At 36.9% G+C, this 17,657-nt stretch overlaps 1 protein-coding gene across 1 annotated transcript in view; it reads right to left on the reverse strand.

Annotated features, from left to right (window-relative positions):
• rhot1b (ras homolog family member T1) overlaps window positions 1-17,657 on the reverse strand; it is a 37,600-nt gene that overhangs the window by 11,007 nt on the left and 8,936 nt on the right. Inside the window, exons 7-14 of the mRNA XM_056459851.1 lie at window positions 17,210-17,318; window positions 12,868-12,969; window positions 12,537-12,635; window positions 6,404-6,512; window positions 6,162-6,282; window positions 3,048-3,132; window positions 2,736-2,881; window positions 2,440-2,540 (exon numbers count right to left, since the gene is read on the reverse strand). Of these exons, the coding sequence (XP_056315826.1) occupies window positions 2,440-2,540; window positions 2,736-2,881; window positions 3,048-3,132; window positions 6,162-6,282; window positions 6,404-6,512; window positions 12,537-12,635; window positions 12,868-12,969; window positions 17,210-17,318 (872 nt within the window). The remainder of the gene's footprint in view (window positions 1-2,439; window positions 2,541-2,735; window positions 2,882-3,047; window positions 3,133-6,161; window positions 6,283-6,403; window positions 6,513-12,536; window positions 12,636-12,867; window positions 12,970-17,209; window positions 17,319-17,657) is intronic.

The raw sequence follows: 17,657 nt of genomic DNA on the forward strand, positions 1-17,657 counted from the left end.
TTTTCCATACTAAAAGGAGTTTTTTGTCCTATCCAACACACGAAACTTCTATTTTAGAAACAGCTTCTATTTCTCACAGGTGAACAACAACTATTATCACCTCAGGTACACCTCATGTGCTATTCAGTGTTAAATGCTAATAATGTGAGTATAAATGCCATTTTACGTGACATTTATTGCCATACTACTGAGAGCAGCAGCAGATAGTTCACCTCAGATCCCGAAAATAAACTATTAGTAAATAAACTTTAGAACTGGGACTTAGTGCAAGCCAAGTTAACAAAAATCAATCATTCAGTATGTACGTATAATAATGTTAAAGAGGGTTAATATGTATTAATTAGATTGTAAACTTTATCATACAATTTCTTCTATGTTTCATCTGATGCAAACAGCCAAATTGCTTATCACTCCAAATCTTGTTACGTAGCGTGTTTTTCAGACACGGTCGTCATCTAATGTTTATATTCATAACATTTATATTATTTGCCAATTAATAATCACCTCATGCGGAACTCTGAATCTGTGTCTCATTTCGGGGCTGCTACTTTGCTACTTCGGGGTTGCATTTTCTCTCGCTGGCACATGCTTTGAGAGCCGTCCTGACTGAATGAATCAAATACGCTGTTTTCCATGAAGGCAACCTGGGGTGCTGAAATATAATTGGCTAAAGTGGAAGTGAGCGGATTAAAAGAAGCAAAATGAAGACAGCCCTTCTGGCATGTAACTTACATTTTCAAAGCAGAATAACTGACTTTAGCATTGTTTTTCAGATAAACAAGTATATTCACTTATAATGTTTCTTAAATATCTGCAAACATATTATGGTATTTTTATGCTTTAGAAGAGTCAAAAACTTACATACAGCACCTTTGATTAAAGCTATTAATTAAAATGTGTAAAACCTATAACACATTGGGTTCTATTTTAACGATCTAGGCACAAAGTCCAAAGCGCATGGTGCAAAAGCATTATGGCACAATATCATTGTCTGAAAGTTTAGCTATTTTAAGGATGGAAAAATATGGTTTGTGCTGCGGCGCATGGTCTAGTACAGGGTTGTGCTTATTCTTGTAATGAGTAATGGGTGTGTTTTTAAAATAAACCAATCAGAGTCCCATCTCCCATTCCCTTTAAGAGCCAGTTGCGTCGCTCCATGGCACATTTACTATTTACATGGTGGACTTTGTAAGTGGAAAAACTGAATGCTTCACTAGCAAGAAAACAGTTAAACAGACCATCTGCAGCGCGAGGATAAAGAATGAGCCTCCTCCAATCGGCCTTTACTTTCACTTTCTCTTTCTACCTTTCCTGGATAAGGAAACGGTGCCGTACGCACTCTGCTGAAGACATCCATTAGCCTACATTATTAATATAATTTGTTAAGCGCAAAGATTTGTTTCAAAACTACTTCTAAATTCAGTTCTAATTTCCAGCAAACGAATAAAAGAACAATAATAACGAAGTGTGTTAAAAAAAAAGAATGATATCCAAACACAAGTGCTGTGCCCCATATAGTGTAAAACCTGACAGGTGGACAAATCTAAACTTGTTTTTAATAAAACAAATATAAATATTCATATAATAAATAATACTACTAATAATAAAAACAAATTGTCCTGAATAAACTGAAAACGCCCCACAAGATGAAGGCATGGAGGCAGTGTTTTTTATATTTTTGTAGAAAATAATAATTTTTGTAAAACTGTATTCCTTTAATTATTTTTCATTTGTAAAGATATTTTCGTAGTGCTGTACATCTTCCGTGTATTAAGCAATGTGTAGGCGAGGTTTACAACTAATGCGCTCTGCGCTGGACTTTTGACCTGCTTTCAGCTGGTCTATTGCAAAGTCTATTTTAGTTTCTCAAAAATACCAACGCGCCAACAATGCGTCTTAACACACTCTTTTCTAGACTGGAACACCCATAAGTCCACAAAGTGAACTTGCAAATGGATTTGCTATTTAAACAACATGGTAAAAACGAGAAAATCACTTTTGCGCTGGTCTGAAAATAGCAACACGTCAGGGCAAACACATCTTGTGCCTTATTGCGCCAGGTGTATGATAGAGCCCTATGTTAGTTACCCATTATTTAATATTAACACCATATGACCACTTTATCTGGTTAACTTACTGCAAAAGGTTATCTGTGAATTTTAAAACAAGGAATAAACCACAATCAATTAAATCTGAAATATAAAACGTGCATTCTTGCTGCCTTTTAATGTTTGCATCTCCAATTTAACCTAACAATTACAAATAACCCAAAGATAAAGGAGCATGCATTCACTGACTAATAGAATTAAAAAAAAAAAAAATGTGGAAACTATCTAAATAAACCAAGCGGGGGAACCCACCACACACAGTATTGTGAATATTTTAAATCTACCATTTTTCTAGCAAGTTGCATTAAAAAATGGATGCGCTTCAGCTTGCCTGTTATAGCAGAAGCCTGAGAATCCTGCTCAGCAATAATGGAGTAGCCTAGGTAACCGAGATACTCCAGACATCGCTGAACATCCAGGTAGGTCGTTAACCTGCAATCACAAGAGTCACGACTGATAAATGGTTGTATCCTTTCAAATCCTCCCAGCAGTAATGAACAAAGAGTAGCAGTCCACTCAAAAATTCCTGTGTGTGTGCAATTTAGCAAACTATTAGAAAACACACAATGAGATCATTTAAGAATGACTAATTGTTAAACTGAGACACATGGCATGTTTGATACACACGTCCACTGAGAGAGATAGCCTTGGTATGTGATCCAGCCCTGGTCATTAGTGCAGACCGTACTGTTCACATCCAGTCCCCAGGGAACGTAGGGGAAAACATCAAACAGGTCAATAAGCTCTTCAGGAGACAAAGAACCGTCTCTGTCCTACAGCAGATAGAAATGAGCTTTAGTAAGAAAACAGCAAATGATGTCTTCAGTAATAATACATGACTAATTATGAAATATTTTAGTAAGATAAAAAAGATCATTATACTTTTGCTTGTCTAATTAGATTATGATCAACATTTTTTAGTGGTGTCTTTACTTTTACCTTATCATGTTTGTCAAAGATACTCTGGAGAAACAGATAAGCATCGTGATTGAGCTCTGTGGTGGAGTCTGGGGGTATTTTTAACCTGTACATAAAACAAAGAGTCCGATATTAATAACTGCAAGATTAGCAGATTAGATGGGTTCCGTTGGAATCCTGAAATCTCTTGTATATACACAATGCAGATTAAGAAAATTCTAGGTTAAAGGCATTTACTTACTCTGAGGGAAAAGTATATACACATTAAGATGTATATACAACATTCCACTCCTTAAACATGGAATCATTCAAATGCAAAAACCTCTAAACACTTTCTGAAATTTTCTTCTAAAATGAGCATTTCTATCAGGCTCCTATGTGTAGGTTCAGCAATTTTACTGTTTATGGCATAGAATAAGCCCTTCTTATGGTCTTTAAAGTGAAATAACTCAACATAAACAAAACAGGCTGAGAAAAATATTCATATCAGATGGCAAGTAGAGGTTTTTGCATATGAACTCCTCATATACATAATGTACAACAACACAGTAGACGATTAATAAAATGTATAATCTGATGCTATACATTTTCAATTCTTCCTAAAATGTTTGGTCTGTTGTCAAGTACACATCCTCCACTCTACTGTGTGGACACACAATATGCATCAAATGGTTATTTGTAAGGAATGTAAAACTACAGTATATTATCAAAAAACCAACAACAATTTAATGAAGTCTCTTCAGACAAGGTAAATCAACAGAACTAATTTTAAAAGGCATCTTTTATATAAAAAAAACTTTTGGAAGCTGTTTGGACAGGAATGTGTGCAGGTTTAGTGTGTACACATCCATATTAGAGTGGTATAAGCATATGAAGTACTTTCATTTTCTAAAATTAAACCAGGATCCAAAGTCAAGCGATCACGAGGCCAACCGCAGTGTAAAGTAGAAGAGTGACCGTAAAATGGTTATACCCACCCACCGATATTGACAGACGCACAAACAAGACAGGATTTGCAAAGAATTTTGGACAAAAAGAGATATATATTCCAACTATCTGTGATCCAACTTCACCTCAAGAAGTAGCATGTGGATTGTCAACTAATTGTCAATGTGCCAATTTCACAGCAAAAGTGAGCTAAAGCTAGCAATTGTCTTACAGATCAGAAATATGTTGTCAAATGTGTGCTGTAACTGCACTTTGCCAAGAATAATAGAAAATAAGATACAAAACATTTTTTGTTGTTTTTGTTTGTAACAAACTGTGTACATTTTTCATTTTGAAAGATGGTAAAAAAAACACTTGAATCACCACAGCTGCATAGTGTTTGTACGCAACTATAAAAAAGGATCCTTCAAACACATATCAGAAGTGTGGGTTTGTTGATTTAAATTCATGTTTATTTTGTACAGTATCTATAAAAATCTCTACACACATCAAATATTTACCTGTCACATTTGCTATGAGTAAAAAAACAGCTCAATGTGATATTTTTTTAATAGTGTGTGATATTTCTTAATAGCAGTAAACTTTGTAACGCCATTTGTGTGTGGCAAATTCATTGTTGCAGCTGTTGGGCAGTAGTGATGGCCGATTTGCAAACAAATAATTCTTTTTAACTGGATCTTCGAGGTGAACCGGTCAGATGCAGTAATACAATTCTAGGCTGAAATTGTCTGTTATTAAGCATGGTTTTTAACTTTTGAATTTGTGATCACTTTTATGGGAGTGAAAAGGGTCAGGGGTGAGTCTCACAGAAGCGCTTACAGGCAAAACTAGGCTCATGTTGTTTGCACATTTACAAATAGGCTAAACTCCTGAGAAGATATTTTCAAGCGTCAAACACAGTTGATGATGGGTAGACAAGTGCTTTTTATCAAAAAAGGTAAAAACATACAGTCAAGCCCCTAATTATTCATACCCCGATATTGTGATTTCAGTTTGTTTATATTTGCTATTATTCATATATTGGCCCCTATTTTGTAATATTATTTTGTTTACATATGAATAAAATATATGCCTAAAAGCATCTATTCTACAGCTTGCATATCCTATAAACTCATAGAAAATCTGAATAAAACAAAACCATTGCCTTACTACTTTAAAGCAGAAATCCCCAAACTAGGGCCCTCGGGCCAAAGTTGGCCCATGCTAACCTTTGATTTGGCCCGTCATCCCATCCAAGAAGAGAGGGAGCATTTTGGGGAGGGTTGGGGTTAATACCTTTAATCATACCTGCCAGCAATCTTGTTTTTCCTGGGAGTCTCCCATGTTTCAGACCCATCTCTTGCCACCCTCCTGTTTTGTTATTTCCCCCGTAATTTCCCCCTGCCTTGGTCCTCAGCTTTTTGTTACAGCCTGTAACACCCCAACTTTGGTACAAACTTTAATAAAATGTTGCAATTATATGATGTAAATTATTTATTTTTTAATTAACATCCTGTTGCTCAACGGATACGCCACAACTTAACCCACAAATCAAGGCAAAGACAGGTGCAGTTTGACTCATGTATTCGGCATTAAACTCTATTGTGTTATAAATGGAACTTTTATGTTTTCATTGTAATAGTTTAAATATAAAGTGTAAAAAATATATAAAATACATTAGTTAATCTGATTAAAGTCATGTTTTCTATTAGTTTTTAAATAAATGAGGACATTATCCATGACAACTTTTTTATACAGCTTGATATATTTACCTTCGGCCCACGACTCTCAATCAAGTTTGGTATTTGGCCCTTTATAATAAAAGTTTGGGCACCCCTGCTTTAAAGCAACAAATAAATAAAATGATGGACAGCCCAATGGGCTTAATAGATTATGGTGTAATTGACAGGGCAATGAGAAGGTCAAAACAGGTTTACAAGCTCAAAAGTTGAAACCTAAGGTGTACCAATAAAAAAAGAAACAACCCAAAAATACAAAATATAACTCAAATTGAATTAAATCCGTTTGATGCATTTTTATTTTTATTTCACCTTTGTTGTGTGTCTGGCACCTCCTACCTCAAATGTCAAGCTACACCTATGCTACCTGTGAAGGTAAAAACAGTGAGGGCTTTAGCATTGCTGCTTCAACACATTACTAAAGAATGCTACTAACTGAAGAATGACTGATTGAAAGAGTTATTCTTACGGGGGAAACAGGTAATCCTGATGCAGTTCAAGATCATCGTCATATCCAAAACGCCGCATCACCGCCCATGTGGTCTCATGCCTTCCTCTCTGAATGAAGAGAGTATGTAGGAAGAGGAAACCTATGACAAACAAAACAAACTATTTAGCCAATTTAAATCACAAGCCATACATATTATTTCCTACACAAATTTCTTCAGCATAAGCACAGAAAAATCATAAGCTTTACAAATGCAGCCTAACCTTTTAGTGTGAGTCCATTGTCATGCACTCCATCTGAAATGTTTTTTCTTACAACATTTTTTACATCTTCCAGAGCCTGTGGGGCTAATGGTGTGTTGAAACATGTTTTCTAAAAACAAGAACCAGGCAATGACATGCATATCTATCAGAATTTTGTTCTTTTAATATCTTTTAATGAAACCTGAAATTTACATCCTTTCAAAAGAAGATTTCCAATCAAGTGGTATACTTAAATGTTTTCTGAAGAGGTGTGTCAGTCATACATTACCATTTTTCTCAGAAAACCTATTTCTAAAGGTGCTGTTGACTTGAAAGTAATTCATGCACACAAAGACGACAAAATTAACTAGCTTAGAAAATAAGTTATACGTAATAAAGCAAAATAATACAGGGTAGAAAATATTGAACACTCTGACTGGTCCTCTGGTTGTTTTAAGTTGTGGTCCCTCTTGTCACCTCACCTTCTAAACTCAAGAGTTCCTCAGCCCCTATTATGGGTTTTTGAAAATGACCTTCCATGCAGTGTGTAACACAGCTCTAAGTGAACGAAAACATCCAGCTGAGGTTTAAATCTAAAATGCAGCATGTTTAAAACTATTGATTCTTTAGCAAACTATTTGACTCTGAGTCGAATAAAAGAGTCGAGTTGGGTTCGGATCTTTTGTTTGATCGCATCGACGTAAATAAGGTACATCACCAAATATATACTTCCACTTCCAAAACGTCCATGCACTTTCCCTCCACACACTAGCGGAGGCGTGGGAGATCACAGGACTGATCATGACGCAAAGATGACGATCACAGATGGAGATTCGGCTGCGAGGAATAAAGGGTTAACGTTCATTTTCACAACAATAACACAGAATAGCCAACCTAGTGCTGTGTTTGTTCCTGTCATTTTTCAGATTTTTTATAAAATAACCTATGCTGCAATGCAGGATTGGACGGCCGTTTGCAATTGAAGGAGCAGCGGAGACTATGGGACTTTGTCAGTTACTTTTACAGTTCAAATGGACCAGTTTCTTCTTCCTCCGGATCATAACATGCAAGTGTCATTAAAATTGTTGCCACATTTTGTGTAGTTTGCAAAATATGTGTTTAATTGTGTGTTTTAAGTTGTAATAAACCCTGCGTGGCTTGTAATCATTATAGATCAGTGCTTGTACTGTATCTTTTAGGTTAAATCTGTATGGGCTGTTCATATATTGCACCCAAAACCATGTTAAAAACATGACGCGTGCTTTCTCCTTTACTGATTTTAAGTGCGTTTTTGAACTGGCGATCCTCTGCTGTTTGCCTTTGCTATGGCCACCATTGGCCATTCCTACACACACGCGGCGCAATCAATTTTCAAAATAGTTAAACTTTTGCCACTGTGTGGATTAATACTGAATGTGTGTTGTTGTTATTACTTGGGGTTAGGTTTAAGAATAGAGCAAGACGCTTATCTTTAACTGCGATGATTTATTGCATTCCTGCATTGGGCTCTGGCATACTCTCTGGCTGCTATTTCATAGCCGTGGTGGGCTTTTCTCTCTGTCTCGTGCTGAACGCAGTCGACAAATCGCAACAGACTGGGTCATCGGACCAATCAGCGCAGATTAGCTTTGCTCTAAGGAGGTGTTTGGGAACAAATAAATCGCTGAACAATTCATATGGGAGTCGCTGGGATAATAAGGTAAAAATACACATTAACAAATATTAAAAGACAATAAAAGTTTTTTTGACCTTGCACGCATGTCAGCATGTTGTTAGAGACCACCAAAACCAAAACATGACCTTTTTTAATGCAAAATAGGGGCTCTTTAAGATCACGAAATTGATATACTCTGCCACAACATTTCACAATGTGTTTTGTTTTGTTTTATGTGTATATTTGGATTGTTTAAGTTTCTACCAAAATCTGGGGCAATTTTATGTCAACAGCTCCTTTAGAAATATATTTACCAAGTAAAATCATGATGTGTTCAATACTTATTTTCCCTGCTGTAGTTAATGAACAAATTTAATTGAGGAACACTGATCAGCACACACCCATAACATATCAAACTTTCATGTTTTTGTATTCATATGCTCATTTTGCAAAATAAAAAAAGCAATAGCTAAATGGAAAATCTTATATTATTGAAATGACATGAGAGTGAGTAATATTTAGTGATTTCATTTTTATTTGTGGGGGACCTATGCCATCAGGTTATGATTAAAGGTGCTGTAAGTTTTTGACTCTCGTAAAGCTTAAAATACCATAATATGTTAGCAGATGTTTAAGAAACATGCTAAGTGAACAAATTTGTTTATCTGAAAAACAATGCTAACATCAGTTATTCTCCTTTGAAAATGTGTATTACATGTCAGAATGTATGTCTTTGTTTTGGTCTCGACAACCCACACACTGCCAGTTTACCCAATTATATTTTAGCACCCTGACACACTGCATTTCATTTCAGTCATTAAGGTTGCATCAATGTATGTGGCCACGGCCGAAAACGTGACCTCTAGAAGGCAGCAGCAGCTTCCAAAATGAGACGCAGATTCAGAGTTATATAAATCCATATGATGTAGATTTTAAATTACAAAAAGTTTAAATATTACATATGTAAACATTAGCTGACCACGTTACATTAACACTAACAAGCAACACATAAGAATCCAGCGATAAGCTATTTGGCCATCTGCACAAGATGGAACATGAGAGAATTATTTAAAAACTAGCCATTCAAAAGCACAGAATAGTGCACTCTAACTAAATGGTAAGGCTTATATTCTAATTAATACATATTAAATTGATATTTGTTGGAATCACAGTTCAAATTACACCCGGTGTTTATTTTATTTTCAAGATCTGAGGTAAACTATCTGCTGCTACTTTCAGATGGCAACACATCATGTAAAATGGTATTCAAACTCACATTTGTAGCATTTAACACTGAAAAACAAAAAAAGGTACCTCAGGTGATCATTGTCATAGATGTTTATGCTGTTGTTCAGCCATGAGAATTTGAAACCATCACTAAAATAGAAACTTCAGGTGATGATTAGGACAAAAACTCTTTAATATGGAAAATATTTATTTTATCGTGTGTCGCTTGTAGCTAGGATACAGTGCAGACTCTATAGTCAGGCATGCTCGCTCCTGTTAGTGTCATCAATCTGGCAACCTGATTTTCTATGAAGTCATCGGAGGAGGGGCCAGGGGAAAAAATGTTTTGATTTGGGAACGCAATACCTAGTTCAACCACTGGGTGTAAATCTTACATGCTGCCTTTAAAGCCTGACATATTTTAAAAAATGGTTTTGAATTCACAATATAGAAGGTTTGAGTCAACATCAAAAAATAATTGTTTAATAATGTAGTAAATACACTACCATGAACCAAAACACCTTGTTGGGCATTTATCTCTGAATTAAATATATACAACCCCACATCAGAAAGGTTGGGACAGGATGGAAAAACAAATTAACAAAGTAGTGATTTCTAAATTTATTTTGACTTGTATTTCATTGCGGACAATATGAAAATAAAATATTTCACGTTTTGTCTGGTCAACTCCTTTCATTTAATATACATCCTTTGTAAATCATGTGAATATACATTCTTTCCTGTCATTCAGACCTGCAACACATTCCAAGAAAAGTTGGGATATGAGCAATTTTGAGTAATCAGGTAAAATTGGTTTAAGATTGCTGTGATCTGAAACAGGCAATGTCAACAGGTGATTGTAGTTATCATTTAATACAAAAGCTGCATCCAAGAATGGTCTAGTCCTTCAGGAGCAAAGATGCCTACAAACACATGAGAAAACTATTGAAATGTTTAAAAACAATGTTCTTCAAAGAAAGATAGGAATAGTTTTGTATATTTCAGCTTTAACCTGTATAACATAATTAAAAGATTCAAGACATCTGGAGCAATTACAGTGCATAAAGGACAAGGGCGCAAGCCCAAGCTGAGCAACGCTAATCTCCGATCCCTCAGGTGTCACTGCATCAAGAATCGTCCTTCATCTAAAAGGGATATCACCACATGGGCTCAAGACTACTGTGGCAAACCTTTGTCAAGTACAACAATATGTAGTTAAATCCACAAATGCCAGTTAATACTGTACTGTGCCAAAAGGAAGCCCTATGTTAACAGTGTCCAGAAGCGATGTCGACTTATCTGGGCTCGGAGGAAACTGGGATGGTCCATCACACAGTGAAAAGTGCTGTGGTCAGATGATTCAGTATTACAGGTATTTTTTGGGAGAAATGGATGCCGTGTGCTCTGATTCTAAGAAGAAAAGGATCATCCAGACTGTTACCAGCAACAAGTCCAAAAGCCAGGGTCTGTCATGGTGTGAGGTTGTGTCAGTTCGCTTGGCAAATATAATTTCCGTACATTCCGTACAACAGATTTTGGCACAATATGCTGCCTTCTTTTCCAGAGACGCCCATTCTGTACACATTACAAAGTCCTGGCTGCAGAGGAAAAGAATACAGGTACTTGACTGGTTTGTCTGCAGCCCCGACCAGTCTCCAATAAAGAATGTGTAGCGCATTTTGAAGTGCAACATGTGACAACAAAGACCCCATAGGTTGCCCACCTAGTGACTTGTTTGCAGAAAAAATGGGTCAAAATTACACCTGAAACACCTCATCATTCATTGGTGTCTTCAGTCCCTTCAGTCCCAAACGTCTAATGCAGAGTTCAGACTGCATGATTTTCAAAGTAGTCGCATCACAAATGTTTTCACACTGCATGACTATCATTTTGTCGCTGCTTTGGTTACACTGCAAGATGGATCGGCGACAGGGGGTTTCACATTGCATGACTTTACTATAGAAAGAATTGCCGACATCTTTGTCCAAACTACGTCTTACAACCAAAAAACATGTCGTATATCATTTGTTAATAACTACATAAGGATAAAGAAGCCTTTAATGGGGTAGATAATGTATAAATTTGCTCACCTGGGTTTGAAAGAAATTAGCTAGATTTTCTTCCATTTCTTGGTTCAAATAAACTAAAAATGAGCGCTTTTAACTTCTCCCCCAACTTCCCGCTGGCCTGCAGGTACCCACGCTAGTGGATTTTGCTGTCGCAATAGCCCCTTTTAGACATGCAAAAAGGTCTGTATGTGTGAACAGGCCCTTTTTGAAAATACTGGTAAATTCATTCCGGCTATTTTCCGGAAAGAGAAGTTGTAACATAAATTCCATAAGGTCCTCGCTTGTGTGAACAGCGCTTTTTTGATAAAGTCGTAAAGTCGCTTTTTTGGTAAAGTCGTTCCGGAAATTTTCCGGATATTTATCGGTATCACTGTGTGAAAGTGGCTATTGGCTGTAGGTAATCGCTGATGTTATTTTCAGTCAGAACACATTTCACACAGTTTGATTTGAATCGCCGACAGATCCAGATATTTAGCATGCCAAATATCTCATGGGCATCGGCGACTCATCAGAGATTCTCTCGGATCGCGTCTTTGATAGTTCATACTGTGTGATTGTTACTCACGTGAACGAGCACCGATTTGCCTGTGATTTCAGGCATTTGTCTGCGATTTATCAAAAACCTGTCGGCAAGTCAAAATCGGGATAAAATCATGCAGTCTGAACTCGGCATAAGTGTTGTGAAAAGGAAAGACAACATTACAAAGTGGTAAATTTTTTATTGTTCTAACTATTTTTAAAATGTGTTGCAAGAACCAAAATTGGAATAAGTGTTTATTTAAAAAAAAATCATGAGGAACACATTACATAATGTGCTGCTGTATTGTCTGCAATGAAATACAAGTCAAGGTAAATTTAGAAATCACTTCTTTCTTTCTTTTATTTGTGTTTTTCATACTGTTTTATACTTTTCTGATTTGGGGTTTTAGGAGGTCATCAAGTAGCCATAACTCAAGTAGAAACTCAAGCTTGGCATTTAGACGTGCAGGCCAGTTAAACTCTTTTACACCAGTAAAGTATTTAATTACAATGTTACTCTAGAGCAGAGAAAGGTCTAAATAACGTCAGCTGTTACAAAAAAAGTGGAAAGACAACAATTAGCAAGAACATATTGCAATAACCCTGTAATTAGAGGGGGTAATACCCTAATAATATTGTGTACATTAAATAGAAATGAATATATTCTACACAGAATTTATCTCACCTGAAAAAAGGTCAGCTCATTATCGTTAAGGATGCCATCATTGTCCAAATCTGACACCTTAAAGATTCGTGTAAGCGCTAGAACACAGGCTGTTCTCATCTGTGGAGGGGGAAAAATTTCCTTGGGTTTATTCCCTTCTTCATCAGGGGTCACCATAACAGAACAGACCACCAGTTACTTTCCCAAACAGTATGCTTTACCAGCTGATGCCTTTTCTGCTGCATCCCAGCCATGACAGTGCAATTCCCAATGCTGGGAAACACCCACACACAAGAATACCATGCATTAACGATTATTAAAATGTAATAATATATAAACAGAAATAACAGACCTCTTTCTTCTCTGGGCAGTAGAGTGGCCCTGTAGGGTGAAGGACGGCCTTCTGTGCATAGTAAAACAACTCTGAAATGTTCTTCAGATTCTTGGCTGAACACTATTAAAAAAAGATAAAGTTACATTTTAAATCCTATTGTACAAAATATAATATTGAACATAATATAATATTAAAACGCATTAGGAATGATTATTACTTAATTATAATCGTTATATAGTGAAGTGATTTACACAGGCTATTTAATCTGAGTGTTTTAAATAAGATTAAATGCCTCGCAAATGACAATCAGGACAAACATCATTCCAGTACAGGACATTAGTTTGATTAATTAGACTTTCTGTGTGGTTGTTTAGCACAAAAATATTTATCAAGTATATCCTAGGAAGGCAAGATACTTGTTTGTTTCACATTTGTTTTTGCACAATGACATAATTCAACAAAGAACAAAAAGGTGAAAATAAGTGTTATTAGTAATAAATTATTAACTTCCTCTGTCTATATATTCACATTGACCAGGGGTCTGATTTATAAAATTTGTGTAGAAACTTTCCAAAAAATAAATGAACAAATAAACGTAATAATAAGAATAAATTTAAATTTATTTACTCATGATTATGGCTTATTTAAAGTGGTTTGATTAAGTTGATATTTGAGTTAAATATGTTTATTTAGGAGTTTAATACAGCGTTTAATTAAATTTCTTTTTGTGGTAAGTACTGTACACACAATTACTCCGGTCTTGTGCATACACCATATTTATAAATGAGACCCCAGATATTTATGTAATTATTATTTGCAAACATTATTTTCTAATATGGCTCAGAATTTAACTAGCTGTCCAGACTCCACTTTGGTGTAAGAAGTGATGGAGGTGAACACTTACAATACCTTAAAATACCTATAAATTATCGGGGACTGGCTTTACGAATGATTGATTTAATCAGAAATGGACTGCACAGCCATTTTCAAATCTCTTCAGAGATGTTCAGTCAGGTTTAGCCTGGGCTCTGAAAAGTTAATAATAAACATTTCTACACAAGTATTTATGTGTATGAAGCATCTGTTTTATGAGAAGAGCTTCTCATATGATATTTGAGCGACCCGTACAGCTTAATTGTAGACATTTCCTCCAGCTAGAATGACGTCGACTGAAACTTTCTGCCGTACACCACGCCCACCAAAAGGGTACCCTTGTTAGTGGAAACGCAAGCTTGATAAAGGTGACCCGTACCAAACCGAACCGTACCGTACCGTACCAGTCAGTGGAAACGAGCCATAAAAGACGTTTACAAATTGCCAGTAGTCACTCTTGGTTATCTTGGCTGAGTGCTTAGGTTTGTTGTCCTGTTGAACGATGAACTATCTGCCAAGTCTGAGGTCCGGAAGTTTTGGAGCAGGTTTATATCAAATATGTCTCTATGCATTGAGCAATTATCTTTTCCTTGATTCTGAATAGTTTCCCAGTTCTTTCAACTGATAAACATCACCACCTGGTTTCCTCCAGACAAAGAATCTAATCTTTATTCATCAGACAAGAGAAGTTTGTTTCTCATGGTGAGATAGCCCTTTAGATGCCTTTTGGCAAACTCCAGGTAGACTGACATGTGCCTTTTACAGAGGAGTAGTTTCCATCTGGCCAATCTACCTTTTAGGCTTGTGTTTCTGGAAGTTTCTCCTCTTTTCCAACAGAAAAGCTGGAGGATCAGAATGACAATTGGGTCTATCACCGTCACTTCCCTGAGCTTGGCCATCTTTCATCAATAAATCAGTTTGGCTAGCATGTCGGCTTAAGGAATAGCCATGAATTCACTTGTTAAGTGTGACGTCACGTGAAGCTTCCGGGTCCAAGGGCTCTATCAAACTGTATGGGGAGACCCATTAAATGGTAATAATAAATCAAAAATCTAGATCGCAATATATATGTCAACGCCTAATATCCGAAGGCCAGAAAGTGATTCATTTTTATAAATTGTTAAAATGTTGGTATTTGTGATGCAGCAAGTCCAGAGACTGATGTGCATACCATGATTTTATATAAAATTCACTATAATGTGTGATAGGACTAAAAAGTGGCCATAAACGAATATTTTCTCAATTCAAATGAGTAGCGGCTTGGAACCGGAAACAGTGTTTTATATGTCACGACTTAACAAGCGAATAAGCTGCAAAGTGCTTCCATTTATGGATGATGGAGGTCCCTGTCCTCAGTGGGACCTTTAATGCTGCAAAAAGTGTTCTGTACTCTTCCCAGATATGTGCTTCGATACAATCCTTTCAGAGGGGCCTACAGCATTCGAGTGTTTTTCTCAGCCACGCACAGTCACTCAGATGTATACACCAGCAATGGATTGCATGGTAATCTACTAATCTACTATGCTGTCAAAATCATATAGAGATTGACTCGGGTGGTTTAGGGGAAATATTTTGACAAATTGACTTTAAAGGGCACATAAGTTACCCCTTTTTTCATATTTAATATGTCTTTTGTGTCCCCAGAATGTGTCTGTAAAGTTTCAGCTCAAAACACCCATCAGATTATTTATTATAGCTGTTTGAAGTGTCTGTATTATAGCTGGGAAAAGGTTGATGCTGTTTTTTGCACTGGGCCTTAAAGGCTAGTCCTCCCCGCCCACTGTTCCCACGTGCCTGTCAGCAACATGCCTCAATTGCCGCCCTCGGCTGCCTCAGGAAGCAGATCTCACGTAATGTTTGTGAGAAATTTAACTTGTAAAGAATTGTAAAGAACTTTAACAATCAGTATTTCGTGCATTTTTTGTGGAGTTGCAACAATGAGTCACACACAATGTCATTACAAAGTTCAAGCACACACACAGCGAGGACACACACACACATAGCGCAGACACACACATAGCATAGACACACACATAGCGCAGACACACACACACACATAGCGCAGACACACACACACATAGCGCAGACACACACACACACACGCACACACGCACACACACGCACGCACACACACGCACACACACGCACACGCACACACACGCACACACACGCACACACACGCACACACACGCACACACACGCACACACACGCACACACACGCACACACACGCACACACACGCACACACACACACACACACACACACACACACACACACACACACACAGAGAGAGAGAGAGAGAGAGACAGCGCGTTAAGCTTTGCACTCGTTTTGTATGCATATGTGACATGATACTGGTAATATCCACTGCTGTATGGATATCTGTTATGTTAATGTACAAAATTAACCCGATTTAACGTCCACAAACCGGGATTGAAGTGTCTTCTTTTATAATTGTTCTGACATGCGGCTGTGCTGATGAAGTGAATCTGAAGTGAATCGATATAATTCATTACACACATGCTCTGTTTTAAAACATTTTAAACTTGTAAAACTTACTCTTGATCACGTTTGATAATGATTGATGATCCTACCGAACTGAACAGACCTTTTATTCCCGGTTGCTTTGCGCTCATCCTGTCTTGTTGATATGATTATATGCATTACTACGGAGACATGTTAATGCGCACAGCTGTCAATCAATATTGGTGGGCGAGGGGACCGCACTCCTACGTCAAGTTTTTTATGTTGTTAAATTTGGAAACAAAAGGACTGGGTGTGTTTATTTCACACCAATATGACAGTTTATACACTATACTTACACACATTTCTGTACAAACAGCTTGAAAAGTAGATTTTTCACCATAGGTGCCCTTTAATAGGCTTCATTTTATTTAGTCAGTCTTTGATACCCTAAAAATAATTCCTGGTCCAACGGATCAGTACAATACAGGGCAAAACATGACAACAATAGATCATTTTCAGTGGTAGTGTTTACAATCTGCTTTCTATCATGGCTGACTGATGCCACATCTTGAAAATACTCTTTTCTTTGGACTTCATGGCTAGATGTGTGCTGTGAAATTGTGCACCAATTTTGAAGAGCCTTGCCTTTCATGGCAAAGGCTACAAATACTTATGTACATGTGATTTATTTTCTCTTCACATTATCATTATGGGGTATTCTTTGTAGAATATTAAGGTAAACAATGAATTTAATCAAATTTTCAATAAAGTAAAGTGCTGTGAGTACTTTCCGAGTGCACTGTATATAATGGTTAAAGAAGAGGTCAGGAGACATGTGGCTATTCAATTACTCACTTTCCTTCGGCTTTAGGTTGCCACAGCAGAATGAGTTGCCAATTACTCAGGCATATGTTTTATGCAGTGGATGCCACAACCCAGCACTGAAAGTACATTAATTATTGCTGGGTTTTCACATTTACCTGTTCCCACTAAGATGTGAATATGCATGGCTTGACATACCTCCACACATGTCTCTATCTCTGTGTATTTGTTCATGATGGGAAGGACAGTCTCCATACTGCTGTGCTCAACTAGGTCAGATTTATTCCCAACAAGGATAAGAGGAACCCTTAAACAGACATAAAAATAAGCAGTTAAAGGGGTGGTCCACAGTGTATTTTTAAGGCTTGGTTGTTTATAAGATGCAAAGTAATGTGTGCTCATTTGTAGAAAATCATGTTTTTTTTATATATATATCTTACTTTGATTATGTACAGCTACGCAGTTAACATGAAAACGACTGTCATATTTCCTAGTTCCTCTGAAAGACCTGCCCTCAAGAGGCTCTGATTGGTCAGCTACCATAATGTGCTGTGATTCGCAGATTGGCTTCACGTCACCACGTCAGGCCCCTACAAGCATGAGCTTTTGCGCTGTGTAAACAGTCCAGTCAGAGCAGTTGTTAGCA

This window comes from Danio aesculapii, chromosome 6 (assembly GCF_903798145.1).
Source record: "Danio aesculapii chromosome 6, fDanAes4.1, whole genome shotgun sequence".
Classification (NCBI taxonomy): Eukaryota; Metazoa; Chordata; class Actinopteri; order Cypriniformes; family Danionidae; genus Danio; species Danio aesculapii.